General features: G+C 35.3%; 1 protein-coding gene across 2 annotated transcripts; it reads right to left on the reverse strand.

Annotated features, from left to right (window-relative positions):
• Window positions 1–4,542: 4,542 nt before the first annotated feature.
• On the reverse strand, window positions 4,543–11,997 carry LOC144548008 (putative serine/threonine protein kinase IRE). Of its 2 annotated transcripts, XM_078296699.1 has the most exons (17): window positions 11,890–11,996; window positions 11,263–11,460; window positions 10,162–11,163; window positions 9,516–9,641; window positions 9,252–9,424; window positions 8,847–9,096; window positions 8,663–8,755; window positions 8,417–8,557; window positions 8,190–8,282; window positions 7,842–8,058; window positions 7,660–7,745; window positions 6,585–6,673; window positions 6,257–6,308; window positions 6,094–6,150; window positions 5,832–6,011; window positions 5,185–5,265; window positions 4,543–4,810 (listed from the first exon to the last, which is right to left on the reverse strand). In XM_078296699.1, exons 1-17 carry the CDS (start codon window positions 11,935–11,937, stop codon window positions 4,733–4,735), a joined length of 2,964 nt encoding a protein of 987 aa, XP_078152825.1. In that variant the 5' UTR covers window positions 11,938–11,996; the 3' UTR covers window positions 4,543–4,732. The 2 variants fall into 2 exon arrangements, 1 of the variants encoding a protein (XP_078152825.1); XR_013509200.1 differs by lacking the exons at window positions 4,543–4,810; window positions 5,185–5,265 and having other exon boundaries at window positions 5,934–6,011; window positions 6,094–6,155; window positions 11,890–11,997.
• Between the last annotated feature and the right edge of the window lie 2,481 nt (window positions 11,998–14,478).

Below are 14,478 nucleotides of genomic sequence, written 5' to 3' on the forward strand. Positions count from 1 at the left end.
AACATTGTTAGCGTTTCGGACCTGACGAGACGCTAACAATGACAGCATAATTTTTTTTAAATAGAGTTTCATCGATGTTTCGCCATTTTTTTCCATTCATAATTCAAAATGCTTGTTTTGGCTCATTTTGAAACTGAATTATTTGCTAGTGTTTGAATTATGAATGGAAATATTTCTGATTTGATACCACATAATTGATTTGTTATTCATGAATGTTATGGAATTTTTCCCTGCTGACACTGACCTACTACAAAGGTACATAAAATTTTCCAGTCTATAAAGTCAGAAGTGCAAGTTATCATGGCCTAATTTCAAACATAAAATTTCCAGTCAGAATTTCTCTTAATGACGACATCTAGCTTGAAATTTAGTCAATGAATGAGCTTAAACTCATGAATATTACTAATATACGGTTTTTTTTTTTTTTTTTTTTTTGAAAAGATTGAACTTCTGAGTTTTTTTATGCTATATAATTCATATCAAGTAGATGACTAATAATACAACAAAAAAGAAAAATTTCTTCCAGTCTCTTAAAAAAAATGTCCCCTGGTTACTGAAATTTATAATATATGTATATATGAGCAAAGCTAGGGTGTGATGTGCTCACTAAGAGCCCGTTCGGTAGATTACTGTTCACCGTGGGAAATTTTTTTTTGCTCAGACTGAAGTTTTTATTCCCACGGTAAACAGTAAAATCCAGTTCAAAATTTTTGATTCCCACACCCATTCCTATTCCCTACTGGGCTGCCGAACAGGCCCTAAGAGAATTTAGTGGGCACAACTCGAAAAGTACACCGGATCGACTTCAAACGCTGAATCCAAATCATTGAAATTCATATACTTTATGAGTGATGCATGTACATATAAAATTTTGAAAGTTTCTAGTTTATTTGCTACAAGGTCAAGTGATCAAATAAACGATAAAAATTGAATATTTAAACAACTTATAAATTAACTAATGAAAGATTTATTTCTTTAACCGCCTGACCTTATAGCAAATAAACTTGAAACTTTCAAAATTTTACATGTACATGCATCACTCATGAAGTAAAAAAAAAAAATCCAAAAAATGTAAAATTTGGTCTCCAAGCACATTTCAATATGGAGAACAAGATGAACGGTTCGAATCGGTTGTTTGAATTTTCAAAATGGCTAAAATGAGCCATGACTCATTTTAGCCCAACTCTCTCTCTCTCTCTCTATCTATATATATATATAGAGAGAGAGAGGTTGGCTAAGATCAAAGTGATAGTTCCTGAGCTTTGGTGCTACCAATTCGTTTTTCAATTTTCAAAGTTCAAAATGTCGATCCGAATCGTTCAAGTCAATCTCTATATTAAAATATGCTTGGAGACCAAATTTTATATTTTTCTGAATTTTTTTACTATTTATTAAGCAACTTTAAAAATCGCTGATCCAACGGTGGCTTAACAAAATAGTAAAATAGAAACCATCGTTGGATCAGCGATTTTCAAAGTGGCTTAATAAATAGTAAAAAAATTCAGAAAAATATAAAATTTGGTCTCCAAGCATATTTTAATATAAAAATTGACTTGAATGGTTCAGATTGATGTTTTGAACTTTGAAAATTGAAAAACGAATTAGTAGCACCAAAGCTTAGGAATTACCACTTTGATCTTAGCCAACCTATCTCTATATATATAATATGAAGAGGGTTCAAATGCCTCCATTTTTTGTGCCTCCATTATACCTCCATTTTTAAGAACTTTAATAACTCAAAATTTAAATCATAAATGTCAAAATAAAACCGTCAGGTGTGATCTATGTTATTTTCTCTATAGGTTCATAAAAAAAAAATACCATTTTTCAATCTTTGTTTTTATGTGAATCAATAAGTTGAAAAATCAACGTCTACAAATCATCCATATTAGTATATTTTTTGCAAGCTCTTGATGATAACCAAAACAAAATCGAAATGTGATATTTTGTTTGTGTACACATAGAGAAAAAATATAGATCACATCTAACGGGTTTATTTTGACATTTATGATTTAAATTTTGATTTGTTAACATTTTAAAAAATAGAAGCATGATGGAGACACAAAAAAGGAAGCATTTGAGCCCTCCTCTTATAATATATATACACGAAAAAAATCCGAATATAATACTATTTATTCCCATGCTCAGGAGCAGACCCAGCATAGACCGGGGGGGGGGGGGGGGCAGCCACCCCCTCTGGATTTCGAATCTTAGTGGTGATCCATCAATATCGATCGACTTTGCCCCCCTGGAATTTTGTTGTCCCTTACTGAATGTTTGATTTGTAATTCGGGTTAAATTTAGTGTTAAAATCAAAATAAATTTCTTGAATTATGATTGGTAATTAGAATTATAAGTTAAAACATTAAACATTACAAGTTAGAGCATTGAAAAATATAAGTCAAAGTATTATTTTTTTATCAAGTACCCAATTAGTTAACGAATTTAAATCCAATAAGTTATTTAAACCCGATTCGATATTTTTCTAATCTCCCTCCTACTAAAATCTTGAATCCGTCCCTGTCCATGCTTATGAATTCTATAATTTCGATGCTTCACAAAAATCAAAAGGTAAACCGAGTAGAAGTGAACCCACGGTGTAGCTTTTAGGCACAGGAATTCTCGAATTTTGGTGATTCACAAAAATCAAAAGGTAAAACGAGTAGAAGTGAACTCATGTGGTGTAGCTTTTAGCCACATGTGTGAACGCAGCTAATTCGCTAAAGGAGACTGCCTGCCGCATTTGACCGTTTAGTAGGGGCTAAAGGGCTAAAGGCTATGCATTAATGCGACTTGCAACTCAAATTTCTACATGTCTCAGTCAACTACTAATCATAGATTGTTAGTCTAGTAAAATATTGCTATCAACCAAATTCTATTCCTTGGAAAAAAAAAAGAAATTATGACATACCCAACCTGCTCCGAATTCCCATCCTCTGAGGTATCTCAAACTTTGAGTTTTTTTTTTTTTTTTTGGGAAAATTGCAACCGTTAAATACGTTCTGCACGGATCTCAAAGAACAAATAACACTGGTCCTCCCTCCCAAACCCGAGTCCGCATCGTCTGCATTAACTCAAAAGAGCATCTTTTGAGTTAACCTATCTCGGCTGTCTGATTTTAAACGGAGTCAATCCGGCCACAGCTTATAATTCAGGAACTCTTTAATATTAGTGTGGATCTAGTCAGTACGAATCTTAAAGCGGATCGGACGGTCCAGATTCATTAACCCAAAAGATTCTTTTTTGAGTTAATGCAGAGGATACGAATTCCCAAACCCCACAAAAAAAAGTAAAAATAAAAAATTTAAGCTCTTTAGATTTTTTTTTTTTTTTGGCAATCATTCAGCCCTGACAAATATTTTTTTCTCATATGGACTCGAGTTTCTTAATTAATTTAAACCATGTTGTTTATTTTTGTAGTACAAAAATGCCATTTAAAATTTGACTTATGTTATAAGTTAAAATTTTGACTTCTATGTTATTAACTTATGGTTAAGAGATAAGGACGTCTCATTTATTAAAAATAGAAAAAAGTATGACAGGAGAGAGAGAGAGAGAGAGAGAGAGAGACCAAACAAGTGGCAAATCAAATATCAGAGTCAAATGAATTCGTTATTTGAAAGAGGTCTAAGCACGACTCTTTTCTCTATTTCTTTTCATTTTTCTAATCCTTTTTACCATTCACCTTTCTCATACGCGCTTCCACGAATCCACGTGCAACTATGGATTTGTTGTTGTTCTACTTTATTGCCACATACAAAGCCTTATCCTCCTCTTTTACGACAATAGAATCCTTAATTTAACAGTAAATTATTCAAATTGACATAAAGTTAGATTCTAGTTTGTATGACATCAGTCTCATTTCAGTATATATAACACAAACTCTAAAACATATCGAATCGACTTCAAACGGTAAATCCAAACCGTTCAAATTCATCTATTTCATTAGTTGTGTATTTACATGCAAAATTTATAATTTTTCGAATTTATTTAGTATCAAGTCAAACAGTCAAATGTATGAGTTTTCAAGTTAATTTTAATGCATTCATTTTTCAACATTTTTGACCGCTTGATTTGATACTAAAATAACTAGAAAATATAAAAATATTGCAGGTAAACACATCACTCATAAAGTAAATCGGTTTGAACGATTTGAGTTAGTCATTTAAAATTTATCCAATTAATTTTGGAGTTAGTGTCATATGAAACCGATGTCATACTAGCTGAACTCATTAATTGACCAAAGTTTGTTTCAATTTTTTCATTCCAAGGTCATGTGTATATATTGTTAAACTTGTAATTAGAACTCGAATGGCCAACTTAAGAAAAAAGAATGTGGGGCAAAAGTTTTTTAAACAGTCCAGAATAAAAAAAACAAAACAAAACTTTTGTTCAGGCGTTTCTATGGGCCATGGAATAAACTAAGCCCAAAAACTATGCACAAAATTTACCAGAAATTAATACCACCAAAAAAGAAAGAACGCTGAATATGTACAACACAAAAACAACGAAAATGAAAACCTCAAGAAAGTACTGTGCATGTTGTGTCTATATATCTTTGTATATATCTATGATATAAGATGTTCTTTTTTTTTTCTTTCTTTTTTTCTTTCTTTTTTGTTATTTTAGTACATTTATGACTGGTCTCTTAGATTTACACCGAGACTCAGAGAGCTATATGTGACAGAAATGTTTCCTGGTTCTTGATTGCTATTGTACATTTTTGCAGGAATCAAGAATTGGAAGCACTTTCCTTGCTTACACTTTGCTTCATGAGATCGTAGTTCATCGAAGCTAGCTGAGAGATATTCTACTCGCAAAATAAAACATACAAAAGAGAACAAATATGTCATTATCATTTTCTTCACTTTGAGTGATGCCAACCAGTACCTTGAAAGATAAAAAAAGTACCAAACACGCCCCAAAACGAATTCACATCCCCTCAGGTTACCTGAGTGAGTACAATTAAATTGGACGGCCCAAGACTGGAATTTTTAACTTGACATGAATCTCAAAGCACAAATAATACGGCCCCCTCTGTCATCCTGAACAGGCATCGGCTGATATTAAATATGGGCCGTCCGTTTCAATTTTGTTGAGTCAGGTACCTGGGAGGATACGGATCCCCCCAAAACAGAGCAAACCAAATAACTTGTCAGAATTATGAAGATAAAAAAGTTGTACCTTGAAAGAGAAATTACTGAAGGAATATTTGACGGATATGGTTCGAGAGGTGAAATCCTCCATACTTCCACATTCATCCACCTGTTGTAAACAGTGCAAGTTAGGTGAAAATAAAAGTATTATATAAGCACATACGTGAAGCATTGTAAATGATGGACACAAAATTTCGGTGTATTATTAAATTACACTGGGATCATTGGCATTTGCATATAGATATAATGCTCAATGTTTGATGTATACAATAGCAACTTCATGCAAAACTCCCCAAATTGCCTTCAAATCTTTTCATATCACTCAGACTAGTTGATTTTCCATTTAAATGAGGAACAAGGGGTAAATCCACTGATATGAACCAAACATGTTAATTTAAAGATGGTACCCGACACCAAACTTGATGTTATGAACTCCAAAACAGAAGTTTATCAGGGTTAGGGTCAAATTTGTCAGAGCTTCTAAGGTTTATACTTTCCGTTGTACAAACCTGGCAAATGTCGATGGCAAACATGTCGGTAAGTGCTAGTTGTTAATGGGGGAAACACTAGAAAATACTAACATCAATTATTATACAACAAAATACTAGGTCGCACTTGCAAAAACAAAGAAAAATGATAATAAAATGAAAAATGTAAGTACAAAGAAGAATTAACCTCTTCATCATTTTCACTGATGGGGGTACTGCAGCAGCTGCTAGAATCGCTGATTTCATCATAGTCATTACTTGTTACACTGGCCTGCTCAGTGGAGCCCCCACCACTGTTTCCCCATGGGTGCCGACACTCAAAATAACTAGTGTCGTACTCATCCTCTGTTGTTGGTATAAATGTAGCCTAACACCAAGAGGAAACTGATTTAGTAATTAATTAATCAGATAATTAGTTTAAATGATGTTTGTTGAAAGTAGAGGTGAACCTTTTGTCTAGCAAGCATGTCCCAGTTGATGTCTTTGAAAAAGGGATGCGCTTTCACCTGCTCTATTCATGAATAGTTATGTGTTAAATTTATTGCGTTACTCCCAAAATCATATTGGTGCACTAAAGTATAATTATGATGATCAAACAAAGGTTAGGCTTACCTCTGTGGCGCCAGTAGCTCCCAGCCGTTGAAGAGGGTTTTCAATTAGCAATCTGCTTTCATGTTAAGGAACAATTAAAAGATACTTACAAATCTGAATTTGGTTGTATAATTTTTCAATAGCAATAAGTTCGCATAGAGCTATTTGGAATATATACCCTCAGAGGATAACTGAATTTTTTTTTTTTTATCAAAGAACTCAATTTAAACATGGGGCATAGAAAAGTTCAAGAAGTCCACGGATAAGATAGGTGTTGACTGGTACCATTCCTTTGTGTCATAAAACCAGACTAGTAATTTAAGGAAGAGATAAACTTTTGTTTTCTTACTTGTCAATCAAGTCATAAGCATCGAAATTCATTTCTTCCGGCACATGTGGCCATGGTATATCTCTATTCATAATATTGTCAAATATTCTCTGCATTTCAAAAGTAGAATAGCTTGTTAGAACTCTTGTTCTTGCTGGTACACAATTACTAGAGAAAAAAAATGAGGGCATAGAAAAGGACATAGTAGTTAAATATGATTTGACTTAAATTCCATGATGTCCTATTTATCACTAATTAAGACTTGCACGAAACCACTCTCTCCTATTACGGATAAAGAAATTTTAACAGGGGGTAAGATACTTCAGGGTTAGATCTCAACCCCCCCCCCCCCTGTCTCTACCTCCTTTAGCGGAGAGGAGGGTGAGGGAGAGAGGATGGAGCAGAGCAGCTGTGAGCGCAGAGTCTCTACCCCCATCTCGATCGAAGCGCAGTGGAGATCTGGTCATGGAGAGAGATGGGGTATATGGGAATAGGTCGATTAGGAGAATAGTGAGAATAGGAGTGTAGATATGTAGGAAAGGAAGAATATGGTGGTTTAGAGGAATTGAAGAGAATAAAGGAGTAGATCTAGGAATGAGCATCATTTGACGTGTTGTAATTAATTTTTTTATTAATGAAATCGTTAGTAGGTATTTAAAGCCACTAACCTTTAAAAAAAAGGACTTGCACGAAACCAGGAATTTAATTAACAATAGCTTTTAAGTAGAGACGACCAGAGGTGGGTTTTGGTCAACATGACCTGACATAACCAAGCCCAATTATTAGCAAGTTGGCACGAAAAGCAGTGAAAAACTATTTTTTGTTTTTTAGATCGAAAAAGATATCTCCGAAGTCAATCATATACAACACCAAACCCTAGATTTCCAAACCCAGAAAATAGCACTGACAGTGACTCTAGTAAAGGGACATATTCCCACTTTGAAAGGCCAATTATTAAAATAAAAAAAACTGTTCTATCCAGAAGCAAATAGTGAAAGGTAGGTAAATAATAAATATTATAAGACCTGCTTTGAACAAAGTTAAAGCAAACTTATAAAGATAAATAATAGTTATAAAAAGTAGGTGCAAAACAAACCTGTGGATGCTCTGCATTAAAAGGGGGGATACCAACAAGTAATTCAAATAGGATAATCCCCACTGACCACCAATCTGCTGTTGGACCTATATTTAAAAATTATTGAGAATTATTACCACAGTTACCAATAATGTGTAGAGAACTAAACACTGAATGGAACAAAGAAGATTTAAAGAACAAACCATGAGGCATCCCCAAAAGGATTTCAGGAGCAAGATAATCAGGGGTACCAACAGCAGTTTGTTTTCTCCTTTGTTCTCTCTTCTCAGCCCGTTGGGCTGCCACCTCAGGCCCAGCATCGTCCTGATGCTCCCCCATCAATCCACTGCTGACATCAGGGCCCGACAGGTCATCTGTGCTGTTTATCAAACCAACTTTTGATAGCCCAAAATCAGTCAACTACATAAATAAGAGATCACTGTTAGATTCTTTTTCCACTCCAGATGTAGGCTGGAAAATATAGCAGAGAAGTGCAATGATGTAATAGATTATAACAATCAAATGAATAAAGAAACCATTATTAACAAAACCTTGATATGGCCGTCTCGAGAAATTAACAGGTTATCAGGCTTTAGATCTCGGTGGATAACATTCAATGAATGGAGATATTCCAATGCAAGAACCTTAAGGGAACACAAAACAAAGAAAAACAAATCATCTATCCATTTGTCTACTTGAAGTCTTGAACTGATAAGTCTTAAATCATTACCTAAATTAGGTATAAAATTCAGATTTCTATAAAGTAGCAGTTGTATACCACTTCAGCTATATAGGTCCGTGCCATATCTTCATCCAAGCAACCTAAGTTTCTCAAAAGGGAGTAGAGATCACCTCCATTCAAGTACTCCATGACCAAATACAGATTTTCTCTACACGTGAAGGAATAGAAGAACCTAACCTTTTGATTAACATAAGAGAGAGCAAACAAATGGTTGCTAATATTTTAGTTAATGGATATTTGGGCTATAAATTGAACTTTTAAGAAAAAAGAAACAACACGGACCATAAAAGGATTACGTGCTGATATTAAAATATTGCGCTCGGCAAGGATACTCTCAACTGCATTCTTCCTAATCATATCTGCCTTCTTCAGAACCTATTTCAGTTATGAAATGTACATAAAATCTTAGTTTGTTCCTGCTTATAAATGTTATTTGAAACAAACAACAAAAATGATAAAGAATCACCTTGATAGCAAAGAGGTCCCCTGTAACTCTTTTCTTTGCCAGAAAAACACGACCAAAAGCACCTCGACTAATGGGCTTTAATATCTCAAAATCTTCTATTGTAGTTCTGTCCTTGAATTTTGCATTAATATTTGTTGCTCTAGCACTATTGCCCACACTATTGTCTGAAAGACTGTCATCATCTCCATTTGAATAGGACTGATCATTCTGTGACTCATCCGCATCTCCGCACAGCTGTATAAATTTCTCCCTGCAGTTTACAGTAAAAAAAGGAGGGGGAGATATAAATGGTTTACGTGCTATGCATGAAATCTACTATGCTTCTCAAACAAAAAAGAACCAAAAAAGACAGATAAAGAGAAAAGAGAAAGAGACAAAAACTCAAGAGGAGATAAAGGAGCTTACTGGAGGAGTTTCCCTATCCGTTTGCCAAATGTATCCACAACAAGTGCATCAACCTTTCTTGTGTCAATCACTGCATTTAGATCCTCAAGATAGGAGCTCAACTTCTCTAGGGAGTCCAAGTCATATGACTGTATTCTCTCTATGTCTCGAGTTATGTTTAATAGACTATCAATCTAGAGAGTTGACAATACACCATGTCATCCAAATTGAGTGATATGCACCAAGTAAATGTAACAACCCAATGGACAATGAAAATTTATGAACCTGTTGGAAATTTTCAAGCTCGGTGAAGGCCCTATCCATATCTAGTAGCTGGTTTGCTTGCGCAGTAGTTGGTGAAATTGTTGGAGACTGAGGTGTTGCACTCCCTGATACACGCTTTGGAGTTCCCTGTGAATTATCCATGCCATCCGTTGATATCTCACTTACCAGAAGAAACAAGAGTGAGGCTATGGTACTATGTATACCACGGATTGGTCCGTACTATAAAACAATATCTTCGTTTTCAAAATCCAAACGGTCAATCTGAACCGTTCAACATGATCTCAATATGAGAATGTACTTAGAGATCAAATTTTTACATATTTTATAAATTTTATACAATTTCTTTAGATGGGTAGAAAATCACTTGCTCTAAAAATTGTCACTAAAAATTGTCAACCATTCAAAAGTAGTGATTTTCTACCTATCTAAAAAATAGCAAAAAAATTCAAAACAAAGTAAAATTTAATCCGGAAGTACATTTTCATATGGAGATCATATTGAACAGTTACAAATTGACTATTTGAACTTTAGAAAGAAAGATATTGATCCATACTACGGACCAATCTGCGCTATGCATAGTACCATAGCCACACTCAAGAAACAATGATAAGAAAAGAAAAATTGGAAAAACAGAGAAGTAACTAACAGTTTCAGGGGAAGAGACCTCTTCATTTTCTTCAGAAATAGCATCCAAACTTTTGTGGGTCCTAAATGCAGCAAGTATTTTCTCGAGAATATCAGCCACCTTGTGTAACCGATTGTCAAGGCTCAAGCCTTGTGCATCACACCTGTATGCTATGGTGCACACCTTGTTGTGATTTGCCGCATGCTCAGTCGGTATATCATACTCACATATCCTACAAATCATCCTTTGCCTCTTTCCAATGACACCCCCTTGTTGGTCGTCTCCACCTCTGAATTCTCCCACTGCAATTCTCTCTGCAATCTCTTCCCGGCTCACTTTAATCCTGTTCAGATTTGCAAAGGAATCTAAAACCTTATTGGTGGGGCCCGGCTCGTCTATTCTTTGCTTTTTCTCAGCAGCTGACGGCAGTTTCTTCCATGAAGAGATCCGGTCTCTGCTTTCTGGAGAGAGATTATCTTTCTCTGGCAGGTATGGGCCCAGTGGCCTCCCCACAAAATCGACACTCTGATGCCTGTTCTCCATTATCCTTTGTCTTATGAGCCTCTCCTTTATATCATTGACTGTGAGGACCATTTTTTTCCCTAGATCGCCTGAATTTCCTTGAGTGGATGTATATACCCCTAGATCGCTCAGCTGGTGCAATGCAAGTATATGCTCACCCTCCCCAAATGCACCCTCCTTTCGGAATTGAAGCAAACGGGTGCAACGGGTCAGGATGAAGAGGATACGGGTGTGGGCTTGTTTGAGTGGGCCCATTGGAAGCTCCTGGCGCCGGTCATCTAGGCCCTGCACAATCCCCTCACATTTCACCCAGAACTCATCGGCAGACATTGCTTCGCATTTTTGTGCAATCACTAGGAGGTCTTCAAGCTGTATCCTATCAGGGTGCTCCTCAGGGATACGCTCAATGGTGCTTATCAAATCACTTCCGTATATACACAGCTCTGAGTCAACATCTATCTTTAAGCGAGTGAACTTCATTCTTACGACATTTATTAGTTCCTGAAAATAATTAAACATAACTTATGCACCAGTGTTGTGAGTTGAAATGAATTAATTTTGTATGGAAACAAGAACAGAGAGAGATAGATATGATGTTACGTCAAGGCTGGTGACGCCTCGAAGCCTGCGAATGGGCAATTGGTGGTGGCCTTTCTGATTTAACTCATGAGAGAAGCTCTTTACATCACCTCTCTTCTTTCGGCCACTTGTTGCACGAATTATGGCTCTGAACCGCGGCGACTCCAACTCCTTTCCTGCCTTAAAGCTCACACGCCGGTTCCCTCCTTTTTCCTGTTTCTGGCATTTCATCAAACACACTTCCATTACTATAAACAGCTTGAATTTGTGCCCTTAATATGTTGTTTGCTTGAATGAGGAACTTTAAGAGTTCATTGACGCTGATAACGGTTAATTTAAAATCTCTTTTTTTTTTTTTATCAAATTACCGATGATCCACTAATCAGGCGTTTGTTCATTGCACCTATGAGATAATACAAAAAAAAAAAATTCCTTGATTGAAGAATGGATTATGCACAGCAGAATACAATCTCAAAGATCATTTCTATATGCTAAATTTAGCATCGATAAGTGCAAATGGATCAGGCCATATTGTTATCCCTCCCGTTTCCCATTTCGCCCAGTGGGGCATTCTGCCAAACATCAATGGTGCGAAACAAGATCATAGCGATGGCGCGAAAACTCGAAAGAACGAGAGATTGTGTATACCTCCATTGAAGGATGCCCGAGAATTCTGAACCTAGCGAGGCATTGCATCAATCGCCATTAGCTCGTAAACGATCGAAGAAAGAGAAAGAGAAAGAGAAAGAGATATCGGGGTTTTACCTCTGATAGAGAGAACGTGGGTAATGGTGGTTTGTTTGTATGATAGATCAAAGGAAGAATAGAAAGTTTGGAAACAGTCCTCGGATTTTTGGTTATTTATTATACACTACACAATTCTGGCACTATCTATGTTTTACCTAAATAGAAGGGCGAAAGAGAAAAAGTTGAATGTGGATCTCGATGATTTTGTAGCGAGGGTTGTTTTGCATGTTTGGTCCAAAGTTGCGGATTTCTTTGACAGTGGTAAAAGCCTATTTTTAGCGGTCAAACTTTATCTTTTACCCCTTTTCTTTTTTTTTTTACCGTGTAGATGGATTTTGTTACCATGGCATCTCGGACAAAAAAATAAAATCCAGCAAACCAAATTTATGACAGTTCTAGAGTACTAGTTCCTTATCCGGTTTAACAATGGGTGCAAACGGATCGGATAGTGTGTAAAATCATATTTATATCCGTTTTATTTTTGAAATACGGATACACATTAAATATTAGATATTAGATAGATATATAGATATGTATAAATACCGATCAGATATCAGAGTATATGCATAAATATTTTCATAATATATATATTAAAATTATATGATATATATTTACTATTTGAATAAGGATATCCGTATTTAATTTTTAAATATGGATTCGGATACAGAAGGATATATATTTTTTTTGCACCCCTAAGTTTATTTAGAGTGGAAAAATGGCACGACGGGATCGACTCTGTCGCGGAATGGTACGATACACCTATCAGTTATGTACTGTGAGTCCGTGACTCATGTGTCTCTTGTCGCAACTATCTTTTGAAAATTTGACACGGCACGCGAAAAATCTTATCACAGCATGGTACGTGGTTACGTAAATTACGTGTAATTAGAGCCGTTAGATCTCGAACCAGAATTATAATTTAGGTTGTAATTAATTATGCTATATTTATATTATAATATCATAAACAATACAAGTCAAACATTTATATCAATAATACAAGTGTCTATATAAATTCATATCTCAAACATAAAATAATATAACGAAAATAATACAACGGCTAAGGAAATAAAATACATAGTTTGAACGAGTCTAGTACACCACACAAACATATCATTAATCGTTAAAATAAACAAAAGTCATAAGTCATAACAATAAAAAAAAAATATAATCCGCGAAATCATCGTTATGGACAGCTGAGTGCGTATCCTCTGAGATATTATGTGTGCTTTGAGATTCGTGCAGAACGTATTTAAACAGTTGGGATTTTCCATAAAGTCACGCAGTTCTCACGCTTGTGCACCCGTCTTTGTAGAAATAAATGTGCTGCGATTCCACATCCATCCCTTCATTTGCTTTGAGATTCGTGCAGAAAAAACAACGACTGCGATTCCACATCCATCCCTTGATTAGCATTAAATTTTAGTTACCATATCTCTCTCCAGCTTTGATTGGCACATAAAGAAATTAATTTCCGATTTTGACAGATATCATATCTCATTTCCGAATTACCTACCTCTTATTCATTTTTGGAAGAGAACAAAAAGGCATATTATTTATTTACTCTCTAGCAAGATTTCACATTTAATTTAATTTAATTTTAACGCAAAGATTGGGGAGGCCATTTTTTCCATTTTCATTGATTCCAGTCTGAGTCTAAAAAATTGTATGCACTGGCATTCAAAAAATGTTGTTGAATTTAAAGCAGTCATTTGTTGTTGCTTCTTTTATTATTACTTTTATTTGCGTCTTTGTTCAATCTTAATATTAAATTCTACAGATCAGTCACTAGAATCACAGCAGTTGATGTTATTACTGCAGCAATACCAACTGGTACCAGTGAGGAATACTCAAGATCATTGCATCAAAACCAATTTAGAGACTGGTACAAGTAATACCAGCATCAAACAAGGTAATAGTAATACACATCCTATTTATCAGATCAGAAAAACATAACCAAAGAATCACTATAATGCTGGTACAAAATAACATCATCACTTAGCAAGGATGTGCAACATTTCCCTTTTATAATGACAGAATGAGACAATACAAGCTAATTTAGAGACTGGTACAAGTAATACCAGCATTAAACAAGGTAATACACATCCTATTTATCAGATCAGAAAAACATAACCAAAGAATCACTATAATGCTGGTACAAAATAACATCATCACTTAGCAAGGATGTGCAATATTTCCCTTTTATAATAACAGCAAAATGAGCCAATACAAGCGTATATGCCCGTACCTATACGGATAACAGTTACAGCTCACAGCAAATGTGGTACGCAAACCAACTATCAATTCATCACACAACACATTCTCAACAGAAAAAAAAAGGGGGGTAGCACCGTAGCACTAAGGATGCCTCCGAAAGAGGAACAAAGCTCATAGCTTCGCTAAATTTATCAAGCTAACACCAACAACAATCCAATAACACAAATCAAGTAGATAGGTAAGTCACAGGTCTCACAAGAAATAATCAATCAATGT

Source organism: Carex rostrata, chromosome 32 (assembly GCF_964058835.1).
Source record: "Carex rostrata chromosome 32, lpCarRost1.2, whole genome shotgun sequence".
Classification (NCBI taxonomy): domain Eukaryota; kingdom Viridiplantae; phylum Streptophyta; class Magnoliopsida; order Poales; family Cyperaceae; genus Carex; species Carex rostrata.